Source organism: Lolium perenne, chromosome 3, assembly GCF_019359855.2.
Source record: "Lolium perenne isolate Kyuss_39 chromosome 3, Kyuss_2.0, whole genome shotgun sequence".
NCBI classification, from domain to species: domain Eukaryota; kingdom Viridiplantae; phylum Streptophyta; class Magnoliopsida; order Poales; family Poaceae; genus Lolium; species Lolium perenne.
The window spans coordinates 2,964,457-2,981,653 of NC_067246.2; the positions used below are offsets into that span (position 1 = coordinate 2,964,457).

Genomic DNA, 17,197 nt, shown 5'->3' on the forward strand with positions numbered 1-17,197 from the left:
TTTTGTTTCTTGACTAATTGTAGGTATTGTCGCCGTAGATGCTTCTTGTCTCTGACAAAGGTCCTACGCGCTCTAGCAGAAACTATTTGCCGAAATATCTCGATAGAGTTCCGAAGGAAAGACTCCCAGAATTCATTAATAAAATTAATAGGTTGCGTGATGTCGACCTAAACACTTTGTTTGCAAGTATGACTATCACACCAAAACCTTAAAAAAATCTGAGCGAGTTGTTGGTGCAGCCCGAGGCTGCACCCTCCCCTCGATCTCCTAGCTCACTCAGGAACGGAGGTGGAAGAAGACACAAGGTTTCCGGCCGGCGACGAACGCCGCCACGGGCGCACAGACACCCTACTTTGTTTATTTCAGCTGACTCATCCCAGCAGCTACACAAGGGGTATTTATACACAGCGCACACACGCACGCCACGCTCGTCCACTACACTGGCCACTAACAGCACGAGCCACACGACCTACATGCATGCTCGCTCAACTGCTTGATCCGCACACTCCGGCCGCGCACACGACGCGCTCCAACGCGCACAACGCTAGCCTTCAACAGATCGCCATACGATGGACACACTCTGGGCAGACCCGCCTCGGCCACGTACAACCAACACGCACAAACGCGCTGGTGGTCGACAGGCACCGCATGGCGTGGCTTATGGCTAACACGAGTTTGGTGCTCCATCAAAATATGTCATTAAAAGTTTAATTTATAGTTATTTTTTAGGCTAATGCTACTGAATTTGATATTGATGTTGACTTTATCTGTGTCGTGCAGGATAAATCTTTCTTAGGTCACGCCCATGAAGATCCTAAGGCGCACCTGATGACCTATGACACGCTCCGCGATACCTTCAGGCAGAAGGGAGTGTCAAAAGAATTTGTCCTATTAAAACTATTTCGCTGGCCGCTGAAAGAAAAAGCTAAGGAGTGGTTTAATTCGCTTCCTCACCACTGCATAATAAGCTGGGGAGAATGTATTGGTAGGTTTATGCAGAAATTTTCTCCATTCACCAAAATGATGCAACTTAGACAAGAAATGTCCGCCTTTGTCCAAAAGATTGGAGAAGGTTTAGCTCAAGCTTGGGGGAGATTTTCTAAACTTGTTAATCTTTGCCCAAATCATGACTTTGCTGATTATGTTTTATATCATATATTTTATTATGGTCTAAATGATAAATCTAGGCAAATCCTTGATAATAATGCAGGTGGAGTCTTCATGTCTTTGACACTAGAAGAGGCTAAACACCTTATCCAAACCATAGCAACTACAAGAGAGCAATGGTACACTGAGGCGCCTAATACTTTCCTAGGAAAAGTCTACCGCATTGAAGATAGGGAGAGCTTCAAGGAAGTAATGAATACTAAAGGTAAACAAGTAGAAACTCTGAAAAATGAAAATACAGATCTTTTTAGTCTCTATCAACAGGAAGACGAACTCTGTGAAGCTTTACAAAGATTCAAGTATCACCAGAAAGGAGTCGATAATGATCCCACAGTTGTTTTCATCATCATGATAGATGGTAGCTCAGATAGCAGAAGAGCAAGATGAGATGGGTCATGCTATGAAACATCTAGACAAGCATGGTCGCATGATCAAGACTAAGTGTGAACAAATAACTGAAACTCAATCTCTTATTCTTTATCAAACAAGTTTGAATAATATTATTCCTACTATTGTTGTTACTAGAGGTGGTAAGGAAACACAGGGACCTAAAGGACCAGATTTGTATGAAGAAGAACAATCTCAGAAGAGGAGAGAAATCCATGAGCAAAGTCAATAAGAAGCAGTACTAGTTGATCCACAAGATGATATTGATCAATATATTTCAAGAAGCACACGATAAAGATGGAGAAGAAGAAGAAACTGATAAAGGAGAACCATATGACTCTGACGCTGAAATAGTTGATGCGAGAGAAAAAGAGGACCCTAGTCAAGATCAGGAAGAGAACCTTATTATAGCAAAAGAGAAACATGCTAAAGTTCCTCCAAAAAGGCAGCAGACAAACCTAAAACCATTTTGAAAGGTAAAGAAAAACCGAAGGTAAAAAAAAACTCTCCCCTTTCCTAAACAAAATTATAGCACGGCTAATGATGAACTTTACACAACCTTTTCGGAAGCCTTGCGAAACCTTTGTATGCAAATACGTCTTGCTGATGCTATTAAGATTTCTCCTTATACTAAGTTTTTGAGAGATATTTTGAATAAGAAATAGAAAATAACTCAAAAAGAATCTGTAGCTATGATAATGAGTTATCCCCTTGAGAACAAAGTCCCTACAAAACTTGGAGATCTAGGTATACCCACAATATTTTGTTCCATTGGTAAGATGGATATTCATACTGCTCTTTCTGATTTAGGAGCAGTAGTAAGTGTCATGCCATTCTCTCTTTATGAAAAGTTAAATTTAGGTGATTACACTCCCACTTCAATAACCATGCAGATGGCTGACAAGTCTACCAAGCAACCGGTAAGTATGATCGAAGAAGTTTTACTGAGGCTCGACCAACATGTTATTCGTACTGATTTTATTATACTTGATATGCCTGAAGTCAAAAAGTATCTATTATCTCTAAAAGACCTTTCCTTAGTACTCCACGAACAGCTGTTTATTAAACGCAAGGGACAATTATTTTCAGAATTTATGATGAATAGATTATTAGGTACTTCCCTAAGAAATCCAAAGAAGCGGGCCAATATGTTCCACCTCCCAAGAGAATTAATTCGGCCAGTGTTCTAAAGGACAGACCTCATAGAGTCCATATGCCAATGTAAGTTAAAAAGATTGAGCTTAGCAACCTAAAAAATAGCACTTAATGGGAGGCAACCCATCATTCAAAAATCAAAAAAATATTCCATTATCATGGACTCGTTTTAAGCTTTGATGAGAAAGGGTGTTTAGACTGTGAATTGCAGGAGAGATAAAGCTTAGAAGATAATATGCAGTGTTTTATTAATGAAGAGAAGAAAGAAAGTCTTAACTGGAGTTAATAGAAGAGTTAATGATCCGTGGTACGGACACCAATGGCCGTACCGGTGGTTGTACCGAAGCAAAGAGCCAAAAGAGCACAGCCGGAAAAATTAACAGAGACTTTAACGACCCACGGTACGAACATCTATGGTCATACTCGTGGTCGTACCAGAAGCCCAGGGTTAATGTTCTGAAAACTGGAAAATAAGCAAAGACTTTAACGACTCATCGTACGACCGCATGTGGGAGTATGCATGGTCGTACCGAAGCTCAGCCGAAAACTCTCCAAAACACATAAAAATGGACAGAAGAGATAACGAGTGACCGTACGGACGCACGTCTCCATTCTGGTGCCCATACCCATGCTTCTACAAGGTTTTTCGAAACCCTAATCTACTATTTACACGAGTCCTCCTCGCGTTTCGACTAAATCGGGCTGGCGGTGGGGCAGGAGCTCAAAAAAGCAATTGCCATGTGCCTCTTTCTCTCTTTCTCTGTCAAACTCCAAACCCTAACCCCCTAGAACCTCCGATTATTCATCGATTTCGTACGTTTGAGTTGGAGAAACTTCATCTCGGTAAGTTTCTCTCCCCGATCCTTGGATTATTTCGCCCGGCCTGTGGGTATTTCTCTCGCATTGTGTATTTAGATGAGTTAATACTTTTTAAGATTCTCGTTGTTTCTAGATGTTAGGATTCAAAGTTTTCACATGGAATCATTTGTATATGTTGTAGGAACACTTCACCCATGAAAAATTCATGAAATTTGTCGGTTTTTGCGATGAAGATGGGCGGGCTTTTCAAGGGCAAGGGTGCCGCTTGTGCAAGTTCATCGAGCGCTCCTCGCAAGCCCATGCGCCAAAGGGAATGTGTCTCTCTCTAAACTTAGTTCAACGAGGTGTACGAAAATCTCACCAAGTGTGAGGTCGCCCCTACAAGGTGGGTGTGTGAGCAATTTCTCGTGGTCAATGGGTTGACCGCCGACTACCAGTGGATGGCTGACAATGCACGCATGCATGCCTTCACTGAGCTTAACACCGACACCTACAAGGAGCTCACTTGGGAATTCCCCTCGAGCTTCGAAGAAATGCTTGACACTATGGGGGCTGACCCCGTTTGTAGCTTCACAATTTGATGGCATCACGAGCAAATCTCCCTCGCTAGACTATGTGATATATTTGGTTTCGACCATGGCGGGGAGAAGCACCTAGGTGAATTCAAAGTAGCTAAGATTTAGTACCACTTGGGAGCCGATTCCTGTCCATAGGAATCCTGACTTCACATGAAGAAGATGTCCACCATCCAAAACCGGATGATACACTATGATACCTTCGATCCGGATTATCGGATTGTAGTACTCTTCTTTTAGGTTTATCGAATCCACGGTAAGAATGCTAATGGTGTAAGATCATTGCAAACGAGACTTCGTTTAGTCATTGTTTCATCGGACCAATGTTTTCTTTTGTTTCACCTGCAGCGGTGCAAAGATGGTTATGGGATTATAAAGATAATAATAAGCACACATGTGATGCATGTAATAGTTAGATACACAATGTAATGGGGTGATACGTCCAAAGGACACCATGGCCTGCGTACAGCACGCACCGTGGATCTATAATCCTACCCTTGACCCGATCATCGCTGGGCGACAAAGATATTTAAGTGAATGGAAGATAGCCTTAAGATCAGTGACGTCATCATGATTCCCTAGATAGCAACTACACATTCGACCCATTGTTACTCTCACCACGCACGCATCGAAGCATATGAATACTACATACCATTACCTTCATACCGTTATCAACCCCGTGAGACTTGGGGTACCTGACAAGCCCGGAGATTGGGATACGAAGACAACCGCAAGTACATGGATCCAAATAACATAACACACAATATCCCATAGATAAAGTAAGATGCACTTGTTGCTGCGAGGCTAGGCCTCAGGTCGTGAGGACTACTCACACATGATTAGATCAACAATCATAAACATTGTATAAATGATCTTGAATAGATTGAATAGTAATAGTCTTACAATGCCGCCAATTGCGATGGAATCAAGATTACAAAGTAGAGAGGAAGGGGATGGTGATGGAGATGATCATGGTGGCGGCAGAGCTTCGGTGGTACTGGAGATCTGACTTGTGGCGGCGGAAAGGGTGTCTTTCATGGTGCTCTGTTGCTCGGAAGACCTAGGTGTCTTCATGTTTTATATTGGGTTTGACGAGGCGAAGCCACCGACACACAGTACGGGCACCCGGTACGGGCGGGGGTGACCGTACCATAGGTCCTTAAACCTTTTGGGATTCGTCTTCGTGGCCTGGTTGACTTGGTGAAGTTTTCATCTCGAAATTCATCTTTATTAGCATCTGATTTCCTTCCTAAAATGGGCATTTATGCATATAAATAAATAAAGACAAGGATTTGCATATCTATGCAATTATTAGTGATTAGCATCAGGTCTAGAGAAATATTATCATCATTTCTAATGAAAAATATAAGGTTTAGACGGCGATAAAGATGAGTGTTTTACCACTCATCAGCATCCCCAAGCTTAAACCTTGATCGTCCTCGAGTAAGTTAGACAAAATCATAAGGAACTCGGCGTTTAAACCAAAATAACGAAAAAGTAAGTTCACTTACATTCGGTAGTCCTTGGTCTAACTTATTCACCTGAAAGCTTAGCATAGATAGAGTAGATGCAAAACATTACATAAGCTTTGCTATGCCAAGACAACTACAGGAAAGTTTTTATTAGTAAGGATGATTGGATGAGTAACAAATATTCTACCTTTCTCTAGACAACACTTGCTTCTCAAGGATTGATTAAACTTCGAACTTTAAACAATAAAACACCCACATTAATAAGTCAAGACTCTCAAACACTTCTCTTTCATTCATTGTCTTTCAAGAACTTCAACTCTTTAGTAACGAGACCATGCCAAAAGATGTAATGTGCTTTTTAACCGGTTTTGGAAAAAACTCTTGTGACCATACCCAAGATTTTTCATTGTTTGGTAGGCTCACGACTTTCAATATTTATTTGCAACACAAGGAAGTCGGTTTTTTACTCATCAAAACATTGCTGTTACAGATGCTTAATCAACTCATAGCCGAAATCTGAGAGTTATCTCATGGTTGATCGTTCAATGGCCAGCGGAGTTGTTGACCTCCCACATAAAAACTTTAGTGGTGTAAGACACACGTCTCACTTTTTGGTTTAAGCATGACGGTTTTTGGCATGCATCTCATTACCGCTAAGCATTATTTTCATCAAACAACTCTCTTCAAAAAGGGCTATCAAGTCTATCAAATATCTCTATGGGGTTGAGTATCTCTAAGGCTAAACTCTTAAGACAATTACTTCAATACCCAAGTCATCATTAAGAGACTCTTTATAGTGAAATTTAGTTGCATATATAATTTCCAAGGCAAGACTCGGTTCTCTAAAGAAATATAGAGTAGAAGCTACTTAACCAAGCGTACAAAATAATAAAAGCTCTACTCTAATTACCAAGACATACTCCCAATTAATGTAGCATCTTACAAATACTTCTAACTATCATAAGCATTTCAAATTTCAGAAATGGGAGGGCATAAGACATACCTCTTGTTTGCGAGCTCACTCCTTTCTTCCATATGATGTGTTCCTTAGAAACTCGTGAAGATCTCTCTCCCGCGAAAATATTGGGAAAACAGAAGCAAAGGAAAAATCTTTTTGGGTTTTTGTGAATGGGATATAAGAGAATAGAAAATTGGCGACAAAGACAAGGCTAGCAAAGTCGAAAATAAAAAAAACTCAAAGAAAAAACAAATAAAAGATAAAGAGAAATGTTGGGATGAAACCAACACGACTGTTTCAAAGCTCTGATGATCTGTAGTACAACCTCTAGATTATTACAAATAAAAATGATGCCATCTCTTGATGTAGAAATGTCAACAACCTCCCCAAGCTTGGGCTTTTGCAAGACGGCTTGGTTAGATCATTGTGGTGGCGGATAGTTCGTGGGGTCCCAAAGGAGCGGGGAACAAGCGCCCAGCTCCAGGAATATGAATAACATAAACTCCTTGTTTCTTAAAGACCATGCCAACAGCTCTAAGAATGTGAAGTGTGATAAGTCTCTCACCATCCAAAGGTTGAAGGTAACCTATGTTGAGACGAAGGGCGGTGGTGAGAACGGTTGCGATACCTCCGCAGGCGATATCCCCGCGGGTTTGATGAGCTTGGCGGTCGAGGTTGAAGAGAAGCATTGAACCCAAGTTTGGTGTCACATTACAAGTCGGGATAGAAGCTTTAGCAAGGATGATCATGTCGTCCTCATTGGCATTTGTCAATTCACCACGTGCCTACAAGATGTTAGCAACAACATAGTACAAATAGGGAATAGCAGGACTTTCAATATGTTTCCCCTTATAGTTAGGATTTGGAATGCTCATTTGCCTACAATAAGATCGAGGGGATGGTCTCAAACCAATATGACTTGACCGGAGGTAGGAGTCATTGTTGTAGAACCCGAAGAGGTCACACCACTCATTGAGTGAGATATCGAACATTCGGTTCATGAGTTGGAAAGATATGCAGTCATATCCCTCTCCTCCTGAACATGGCCTGACGGTGTGCTTCGACGTAGCCAACAGCTCCAAGGTCAAACAGCGATAGGTTGGGGCGTCACTGTAAACAAAATCTTGCGGCCCCGAGATGATTTAAATTGGTGGCGCACGCCCACTTTGTTGACTTCATTTCGCGGCGGCGTAGTTGCCTGAACTTGGTGAACTCCTCCTTCCCCTTGAAGTTGATACCGAGGACTTCATCCTCCTTGCCCTTCTTGGGCTGAGCGGGAAGGCTTCCGCGCGCTTGTCCTCTTGTGTTCATCTTCCAAGAAATAATAAACTTGCAAAATTTAACTAGGTGGTTCCAATAGATTTAATACAATAATGATCTTCTACACATTCACTAAGAAGAACTCGTCATAATAATACTACAAAACATGCTCAAGAAGATAAATGGTTCATACTAGGCCATGAACTTAGATTGATAAAGGAGAAGCATTGATCAAAGATTTGTAAAAAGGAATTGGAGGATCGGAGGAGAAACATACCGTAGATCAAAGATGTGCGAGGAATTGAACCAAGATTGAGTAGGGGAAAATATCCCCAAAGGTTTGTGGTGAGTTTGGAGGAAGAAGAAACACCAGATTGATTTTTATGAGTTAGGGTTACCTCTCCCGAGCTGTTTTGAGGGGTTGTGGCGACAATACGATCACGGGAACGGTCACAGACGACCGTACTGCTTGATGCGTCACACGGTCCAGCCAAGTTACCCTAGACATCCCCTTGGTACGGGCATTCGGTACAGTCGCACCCGACCGTACCAGTGGTCGTTAAAGTTTCAGTATCCTATTCATCATTCTTCGTCTTTTGGTACGGGCACTCGTACGGGTGTTGTGGGCATTGCCCTTCGGGTAACTAACATTGGTCTACCTCTTCTAGCCCAACAAGGAGCCCATGATGATCTCTGCAGCCCATAAAGGATCAGCACGTCGGTTGCGGAGAGGAGGATAAGGAAGGAGGCGGATTCTTGACGGACAAGACAAGAAGACGTCGAATAAGGAAAGAATAGTTAAGATCTTGTTGTAACTTAGTAGAATCCGGACAGGACTCTTGGGACCTGGCCTCCTATATAAAAGGCTAGGAGAGGGCCTGCCGGAGGACATCGAATCATCCAACACAACCTGGCACACGCAAAACCCTAGAAACCTTGCCTTCCGGCGAGTTCACCACAACGCAGTCTATCGGCTGCCCCATTGTAACCACTTTTTCATCGATAATCAAGATCAGATAAGCAGGAGTAAGGATTTTACCTCATCGAGGGCCCCGAACCAAGGTAAAATCTCGCCTTCTGTATGTTTGGTATCCGATGTCTAGCGCTAACCTGCAGGATTCCGTCAACCCTAAGCCCCTCATGGTGGGCATTGCCGAGGAGCTCCCTCGACACCTGTTGGTACAAGGCACTTCATCGGCTATTTCGATCGTGTCGGCTGCACCTTCGCCGGCATCATCGTTACCATCTGCACCGTCATCGCCGAACTCGGGGAACTCGATCTGCTTCGGGTCCTTCGAGTTCACTCCTCACACCGACGTGTCGCATTCCACCTTCTCAGACCTGCGCGACGGGATGGACCTGACGTTCGGGAGCGTTCACCTCTACGTCAACTCTGGTGGCATTCTTCGGCTCCTGGACCCGACAGTTGCGGGTGCTGTGACAGCCGCGACTTCATCGATTACTATGTCCACTTCTCCATCATCAACCGCGGCCAACTTATCGACTGCACTAGCATCGACTCCAACATCTTCATCATTGCCGTTGTCACGCCGTACCATGGCCACCATGTTTGTTGGGACTGATGACTCTGATTCATTGGATCTGACATCATACTACTGCCTCGACTGCGACACCAGACACCAGTCCGGTTTAGGCGCTCCTCCCTTCGTGTGCGGTACCGTGTACTCTTCCGACGAAGAAAGCATCAGCAAGTGCAACATCTCTCCAGCCAAGGCCCAACCGGTGCAGCGTCAGGTTTGCGTTACCTTTGGATCAAAGGAAGGAACCGGAACTTTTACGGCCGGCAGCACTGCACACGTCGGGAACGGCCATCAGGAGAACGGAAATACTACCAATAGCAATGTTAACACCTCCATCTTAGTCTCCCAAATGGAGTGGGATGCAGCGCAAAGATGTGTTCGACTAGTCAGGGAACAATCAGATCTCAACCGACGTCAACTGGCGGCTGATCTATCGAAGTCCATCGCCAAATTAGTGGAAACTACTAGCAGCTGGGCCGATGGTAAAGATCGCATGCAAAAATCGCACCCGCTTAGCAACAACAGTGAGAACAGTCAAAGGCACTCGAATAGCCTCGAGAGCAGGCAGGAGCGCCGGAAAAGAAGAAGAGATTTATACTACGAAGCGATTGATAATGCCAGCAGGACTACCATCAGTCGCGCAGATCGGCATAGTGATCGGTACGGTGAACAATATAATGAACGGTGGGCCGACAGCCGCGACAGACCCAGGGTTAGTCGACAACATCGCTTTCCTCAGATGCCAGACTTGCCGGCCATGGAGCAGTTAAACGCCCCTTGTTATTTGCATGCTTACATTGATCCAAAGGATAACATCAAGAAAGCACCTCACTTGCTCAAGGACTGCCGACAATTCCTCGAGATTCAGAAGTTGTGCGAAGCATTGAGATCCTCCCCCGATGCACAGGCGCACCCGACAATACAGGGTACAGCCGCCTCTAGTCAGCCACTCGAGCTGCAATCCTAGCAGAACCATCCTCTCCTCCCAGCCGAAGCTTTTCCTATACCACGAGGATAGGTGAACATGATCCACAAGGCCGGCGTCTCTAAAAGGGAGTCCAAAAAATTCACGCGGGAAGTAAAACTCGCAGAGGTAGCCATGACAAGCGCACCCTAATACATCGACTGGTCAGAACAGAGTATCCTATTCAGTAGGGCCGATCATCCGATTGCCGTTCCCAGGCCAGGTCACGCTGCCTTGGTACTCGAAGCACAGATTGGCGGATTCAACATGAGTAAGGTATTTATGGACGGCGGGAGCAGCTTAAACCTTTTGTTCGCAAGCACAATGAGAGCAATGGGCATTACAGTCAATATGCTAAAAGAATCCGACACGGGTTTTCACGGCATCATCCCGACCCTGCCCGCATACCCGCTCGGGAAAATCTCCTTAGATGTTGCCTTCGGCACGCCCGATAATTTCAGGAGGGAACGACTCGAATTCGAGGTAGTAGATTGGGAATCACAGTACCATGCTATTCTCGGAAGACCAGCATACCCTAAATTCAGGTTAATCCCTCATTATGCGTACCTGAAACTGAAGATGACAGGAAATAATGGGACCACAATAACAGTTCACGGAAGTTTCTCTCGGTCCGATAATTACGATAAGGAATTTCAGAAGATCGCCTCCAAGTTCGGGTTCAGAGAGGAGCTTAATGCATTGGACGTACTCACCGATCAAGAGCAGCCACCTACCGATAATTGGAAAACAAAACCGACGAGTTTGACGCTGCCAAAGAAGCAAAGAAGCATCAAGTACATCCCTCCGACCCGAAGAAAACAGTCAATGCATCGGCTGATCTCACTGTCGCATAGGAAGGCGCGCTCATCGAGTTCCTCCGTGAGCGCTGGGAAATATTTGCATGGGAGCCATCCGACATGCCATGTATTCCCAGGGAACTCGCTGAGCACGCCCTCAATGTTGACCCTAAAGCTAAACCTGTCCAGCAAACGCTACGCCGCTTTTCGGAACCAAAGCGTAAAGCCATCGGCGAAGAAGTTAATCGGCTCCGAAAAGCTGGGTTTATACGGGAACTCAAGGAAGCCAAATGGGTAGCTAACCCAGTGATGGTACTGAAGAAAGATACGACAGCTCTTCGGATGTGCATCGACTTCACCAGCCTCAACAAGCATTGTCCCAAGGATCACTTCCCATTACCATGTATCGACCAAATTGTCGACTCCACAGCGGGCTGCGATCGCCTTTCTTTCCCTTGATGCTTATTCTGGGTACAACCAAATCAAACTGAAGGAGGAAGACCAAGAGTTAACGACGTTCATTACACCACATGGTGTCTATTGTTACAACGTCATGACTTTCGGGTTAAAAAATGTAGGAGCAACCTATCAACGGTGTATGCAAGCCTGTCTCGGGGAACAGATCGGCAGAAATATCAAAGTCTACATTGACGACATCGTCGTCAAGACCAAGAATGCCTCTACTCTCATCGACGACCTCCGTGAAATGTTTGACAACCTCGACCATTACAAAATCAAGCTGAACCCGAAGAAATGCTTCTTCTGGGTGCCTGGAAGCCAAGTACTCGGGTACTTTATATCTGCTCGTGGGATCGAGGCCAATCCCCTCAAGATTAAGGCCGTCCTCGATATGGAACCGCCAAAAAACTTGCAGCAGGTGCAACAATTAGCAGGATGGGTGGCAGCTCTTAACAGATTCATCGCCAAGTTGGAGAAAAAACATTGCCCTTCTATCAACTAAAGAAGAAATCAGAAAAATTCGAGTGTACCTCAGAAGCACATGACGCCTTTGATAACCTCATGAAAGTTCTTTCGACTTCCCCGGTTCTCGTCACCCCACACGACAGGGAACCAATGCTACTCTACATCGCCGCCACAAGTCAGGTGGTCAGCACCGTACTAGTAGTCCAACGGAGTAAATTACATAAAACTGCCACATTTGAGGCGCATTTGACAGGTTAGTACCAACACTGGTAATTTTCCCACATAAATACCACTCATGGGGCAGCTCGTTACCGATTGCGCAGATAGTCCTCTGATAGCGTTTTAACACTGGAGGGCCCACTATCAGGTGCTGACTCGGACAAACGGCCGTCGCGAGCTGTTAACGCGCGTTAGGGTTTAGACCTGGGCGTGCGACCGGTCAGAACCAGTCATTCAGTTCTTCCCCTCACTCGGCCGCTCTCGCGCCGCCGCGCCGCCGCGTCGCTGCATCTCCGCGACACCGCGTCACCATGCCATCGTGGGATGATGGAGAGAGCAGCGACGACAGCCTGCTGTCGGAGTTCGCTAATGGCCACGACCCTAGTCCTCGTCCGCCGGTAAGTGCAGGGTTAGGGTTTCAGTTGTCCGATTTGGGTTTTTGTTCAGAGGAGCTTCGATTCATTGACGGTTTGTAACATTTTGCTTCCTATGCCCTTGTTTAGATCCCAGCAACCACCCTAGAGCCAAACTACACTGGTTATGATGACTCCGATTTTAGGTGCAAACATGACATGCCCATGTACAGATATGTTTGCTTCGAAGGAGAAAACACTGGGAGAAAATTCCTGGGATGTGGATGCAAGGTAGGTTAATTGATCTTTAGCTAGTGCTTACTGGTACTTGACATTGGTCCTTCACACTGCCTTTGCTTAGTGATATTAGTTGTACATATTTAGCTAGTGCTTTACAAATTTTGTATCAATGTTTTGGATGATGCAATGTGTGAGAAGATTCATTGGGTAGGTGGTCCATGGCCAGTTGAATTGAGGCAAGCTTTGTGCAAGCTTTGGCTGCAGTATGAGCATGAGAGGGACTCAAGAATCCATGGCAATGTGGAGTATGCAACTAAGAATTACCATTTGGTTTTGGCAAAGAGGGATTTAGAGAAGAGGAATTTGGAGCTGCATAAACAGCTGGGCAATGCTTTGGAGTATGTTGTAGAGGTTACCACTGATGACTTGGAGCTTGAAACAGCAAAGAGGCAGAAGGTAGAAAGGAAGAAAATGGAGTGCTCTATTACTACTTTGCTTGAAGAAAAGAAGAATCTGGAGTGCCATGTTGCTAGATTGAATGAAGAGAATAAGAAGCTGGAAGGCTCTGTTGCCACTGTGATGGATGAAAAGAGGAAGGTAGAGTTCTATGTGGCAGATCTTCTGAAGCTTGCCCATGACCATAGAGCCAAGATCAAGAAGATTGCTGAGCTCTGTGAAGAATGAATTGTTATCATGTAATAAATTGCCTCTATGTAATGGATCTATATGTGTTGTACTAGCCTTTCTGTTGCCTATGTCAGTGAACCATAATGTCAGTGGTGTACTAGCCTTTCTGTTGCCTCTATGTAATGGATCTAAATAATTACTTGGTCTGTATGGATCTATGTCTTGTGTAATGGATCAAAATTGATGTCAGTGATCTATATTTGTGTGCAGTTTGGTTGTATCTGTTATAATTGTTGTATCTGATAAGTCTGTGCACTTTTGTTGATTGAAAAGCAGTTCGGTTGTATCTGATAATTGTTTGGTTGTATCTGATAATTGTTGTATCTGGTAAGCACGGCGGTGCCACCCATTTATGGTCGCTGGAGCCAGGTCCTTGATGGTGGTGCCGCCCATTTATGGTCGCCGGAGGCACTAAATGGAGGCAGCAAATTGGACATAATATTGACAGCAATTCAGGAATTCAGAAGGAAATGCACCAGCTACTATATAACACAAAAGCAAATGCACCAGTTAATATATAGAAGGAAATGGACATAGTATTTGGCAGGAAATGCACAAGGCATAGTCATAAATAATATTTGTACCAGTTACTACATAACACATGACAGAAGCAACAAACATATTCCAAAAGAAACAACCATAACCGGTACTACATGTCCAAAAGCAACAACCATAACCAGTACTACATGCCCAGAAGCAACAACCATAACCATTAGTACATGTCCAGAAGCAACAACCATAACCATTACAGTACATCTAGATGGGCAAAAGAAACCAGGAATCACAAGCTAAATCAGTTGGAAGGACCTCCTTCCTGCTCATCCTCTTCAGCAGAGTAACCATAGTTGGGATAGGAGCATGTCCTTATCTTCTTGTATGCTGGATAACCTGCTTCATACTCAGACTCTGTAGGAGCCCTTCTACCCGCTGCTGCAGCAGTTCTTGGAGGAGAAAAAGCAGTTCTTGGACCTGGTGTAGGAACAGGAGTAGCAGTCCTTGGTGTAGCATATGATGCCTAGCTTGCAGCACTTGGAGGAGCCCTTGTGGCATTAGGAGCACTTGGTGGAGCCCTTGTGGTAGTAGGAGCACTTGGTGGAGCCCTTGTGGCAGTAGGAGCACTTGGTGGAGCACTTGGAGCAGTAGGAGCCCTTGGAGGAGCACTTGGTGCAGTAGGAGCCCTTGGAGGAGCACTTGGTGGAGCACTTGGAGCAGTAGGAGCACTTGGAGGAGCTGTTGGAGCAGTAGAAGAGCTTGTAGGAGGAGCATCCTCACCTCTGTTAGGCTGTTGTTACACAAAATGCAGGTTACTAAATAAAGATTGCAAATTTCAGTCAACAATGGAAGTGACAATGTACTTACCACATGTTTGTTCTTTCTATTAAGAAGATCTGGCCTCAGCTGCTGGGTGCAGCTTGTGTACTTATGTCCCTGTAGTTTACAGTTGGAGCAGGTAATTGTCCCCATCCTTGAAGTACTTTTAGGCTTTGGCATCTCAAACTTGCCCTTTCTTCTCTTCTCTTGCTTTCTTCCTTTGTTGATCTTGAAGTAAGGAGGTACAATGTCTGGAGTGTCAGTCTTTGTCCTATCATGTTGCCCAGGCACTAGATATATCATAGGCTTGTATGCTTCAACATACATTGGTTTCTTGAAAAAATGGCTCACATAATCCTCTGGTTTTTGCTTGGCCTTGATTATAGCACTGCAAGCATGATTGCAAGGCAGCCCTGTGACATCCCATCTCCTGCATCCACATGTTCTAGCCTCCAAGTTGACAGCATGTGTCTGATCACCTTTCCCATTTGTCACTTCCCACAGATTTGTGCCTGCAATCCTTGGGGTGCATGCTCTGGAGTACTTCTTGGCCAGCTATAGCTGCTCAGTGAAGTGAGGAGTTATTACCCAGCCAGCTCTACCAACACCAACCCTCTTCTCATGATTCCAGTCATCAATTTGTTTTTATGCCAATAAGCATTGTTCTTATTGGTTTCTTCCTTACATCCAAGATGTATCTGTTAAAGACCTCACTGATGTTGTTAACAACCAGGTCTATCTTGCAATTGGTGTCAAATGCATGCCTAGCCCAAGTGTGAGGAGGGATTTGACTCAGCCATTTCCATGCTTCTTCACTCTCAGCCTTCAAAGTTTCCATTGCAACCTCAAACGGTTTCACATGGTAGGCATGGCTGGCTGCATCCATGCATTTTTTCAAATCTTCACCTCTGAACCCAGCTGTTTGGAAATTTGCATAAATGTGTCGCAAACAATTTCTTTGATGTGCATTAGGAAAGACTTGGGTCACTGCTTTCAGAAGTCCCTGTACATTTAAAGACATTAGCATTTGTGTCGACGATGTCGTAAACTCTAAGTGTCTTAGAGTTTACGACATCTTAGAGTTTACGACATCGTCGACACAAATGCTTCCCTAAGCTAAATGGTAATGTCTTAGAGTTTACGACATCGTCGGCACAAATGGTATCCTAAGTCATTAGCTTAGGGTATCATTTGTGTCGACGATGTCATAAACTCTAAGTCACTACCATTTAACTTAGGATATCATTAGTGTCGACGATGTCGTAAACTCGAAGTCACTACCATTTAACTTAGGATATCATTCGTGTCGACGATATCGTAAACTCTAAGTCACTACCATTTAGCCTAGGGTATCATTTGTGTCGACGATGTCGTAAAATCTAAGTCACTACCATTTAGCATAGCATAGGATAGTTAGGTAATAGGAAATAGACAAGAGCTAGGTACACACCTTCTGTCTGTCAGACATAATTGTGTAATTCCCAAACTCCCCTTGGTCTCCACCTAAAGCATACTTGAGCTGAGTCAAAAACCAGCACCAATTTGTTGTGTCCTCTTTTGGAACTACTGCAAAGGCAATAGGGAACATGTTGTTATTCCCATCTCTACCTGTTGCTGCCAAAATTTGTGCTCCAGTGCATAGTTTGATGAAGCAACCATCCAAACCTGCATTGCAAACCTATGTTTAGAAACTGAAACTTATTGTAATGCTGACACACAATGTAGATACTCAAACAAATTGTAGTCATTACCTACGAATGGTCTGCAGCCTTTTAGAAATCCCTCTCTGGCTCCATTAATACAGAAGAATAGACCATGAAAAGTAGGGCCTGGGTGGGGATTCTCTTCAGAAGGAGGAGGAGTGACTGTTTGGACAATAACCCTGCTGCCAGGGTTTGTATCAATGACTGTTTGTGCCCAATCTCTAAGTCTGAAGTACTGCTCTCTGTGGTCACCTAAGACAGCATCAAGAGCATGATTTTTAGCCCTGTATGCCATCATCCTAGGCACATCAACACCATGGTGAAGCTTAGCACTATCAATCAATGTCTGGATGCATGTATTAGGATCTGATCTGAAGAGACCCTCATACTTTTTAGCTAGCCATCTTGCACTGACCCTTGTACTGTCAGTGCTAGTCTCACATGTGTGCACAAGGTTCATCTTCCTAATGACAAATGTCTTCTCTCCTTTTATTTCTGGTGCAGTGATGTAGAATTTACACCCTATGTCGTCTCTCTTTAGGCAGTCCACAAGAATTCTAACATTGGAGTTTCTATGATAGTGGAAATTCCTACTTTGTGCTATATGCAAATTAATCAATGCATCACTGAACTGCTCAACATCTGTAAAGCACATGTGCATAGCA

General features: G+C 44.3%; 1 protein-coding gene and 1 non-coding gene across 2 annotated transcripts; both read right to left on the minus strand.

The window, feature by feature from the left end:
• Window positions 1-1,026: 1,026 nt before the first annotated feature.
• On the minus strand, window positions 1,027-1,133 carry LOC127346263 (small nucleolar RNA R71). The gene has a single exon (XR_007879433.1). It is a non-coding gene; the product is annotated as a small nucleolar RNA R71 (small nucleolar RNA).
• A 13,434-nt stretch (window positions 1,134-14,567) lies between these two features.
• On the minus strand, window positions 14,568-16,992 carry LOC127337992 (uncharacterized). Its single transcript, XM_071826900.1, has 4 exons — window positions 16,581-16,992; window positions 16,280-16,494; window positions 14,878-15,384; window positions 14,568-14,768 (listed from the first exon to the last, which is right to left on the minus strand). The coding sequence occupies exons 1-4, from the start codon at window positions 16,990-16,992 to the stop codon at window positions 14,568-14,570; spliced, it is 1,335 nt and encodes a 444-aa protein (XP_071683001.1).
• Window positions 16,993-17,197: the final 205 nt, after the last annotated feature.

Excerpts from the sequence above, each read along its gene's own strand:
- LOC127337992 (XM_071826900.1), bottom strand. The coding sequence starts at position 16,992 with ATGAACCTTGTGCACACATGTGAGACTAGCACTGACAGTACAAGGGTC. Across the intron at positions 16,495-16,580 it reads AGGCTGCAGACCATTCGTAG|GTTTGGATGGTTGCTTCATC; the intron begins GTAATGACTACA and ends TTTGCAATGCAG. Across the intron at positions 14,769-14,877 it reads ATAGAAAGAACAAACATGTG|CTCTTCTACTGCTCCAACAG; the intron begins GTAAGTACATTG and ends TCCTCCTACAAG.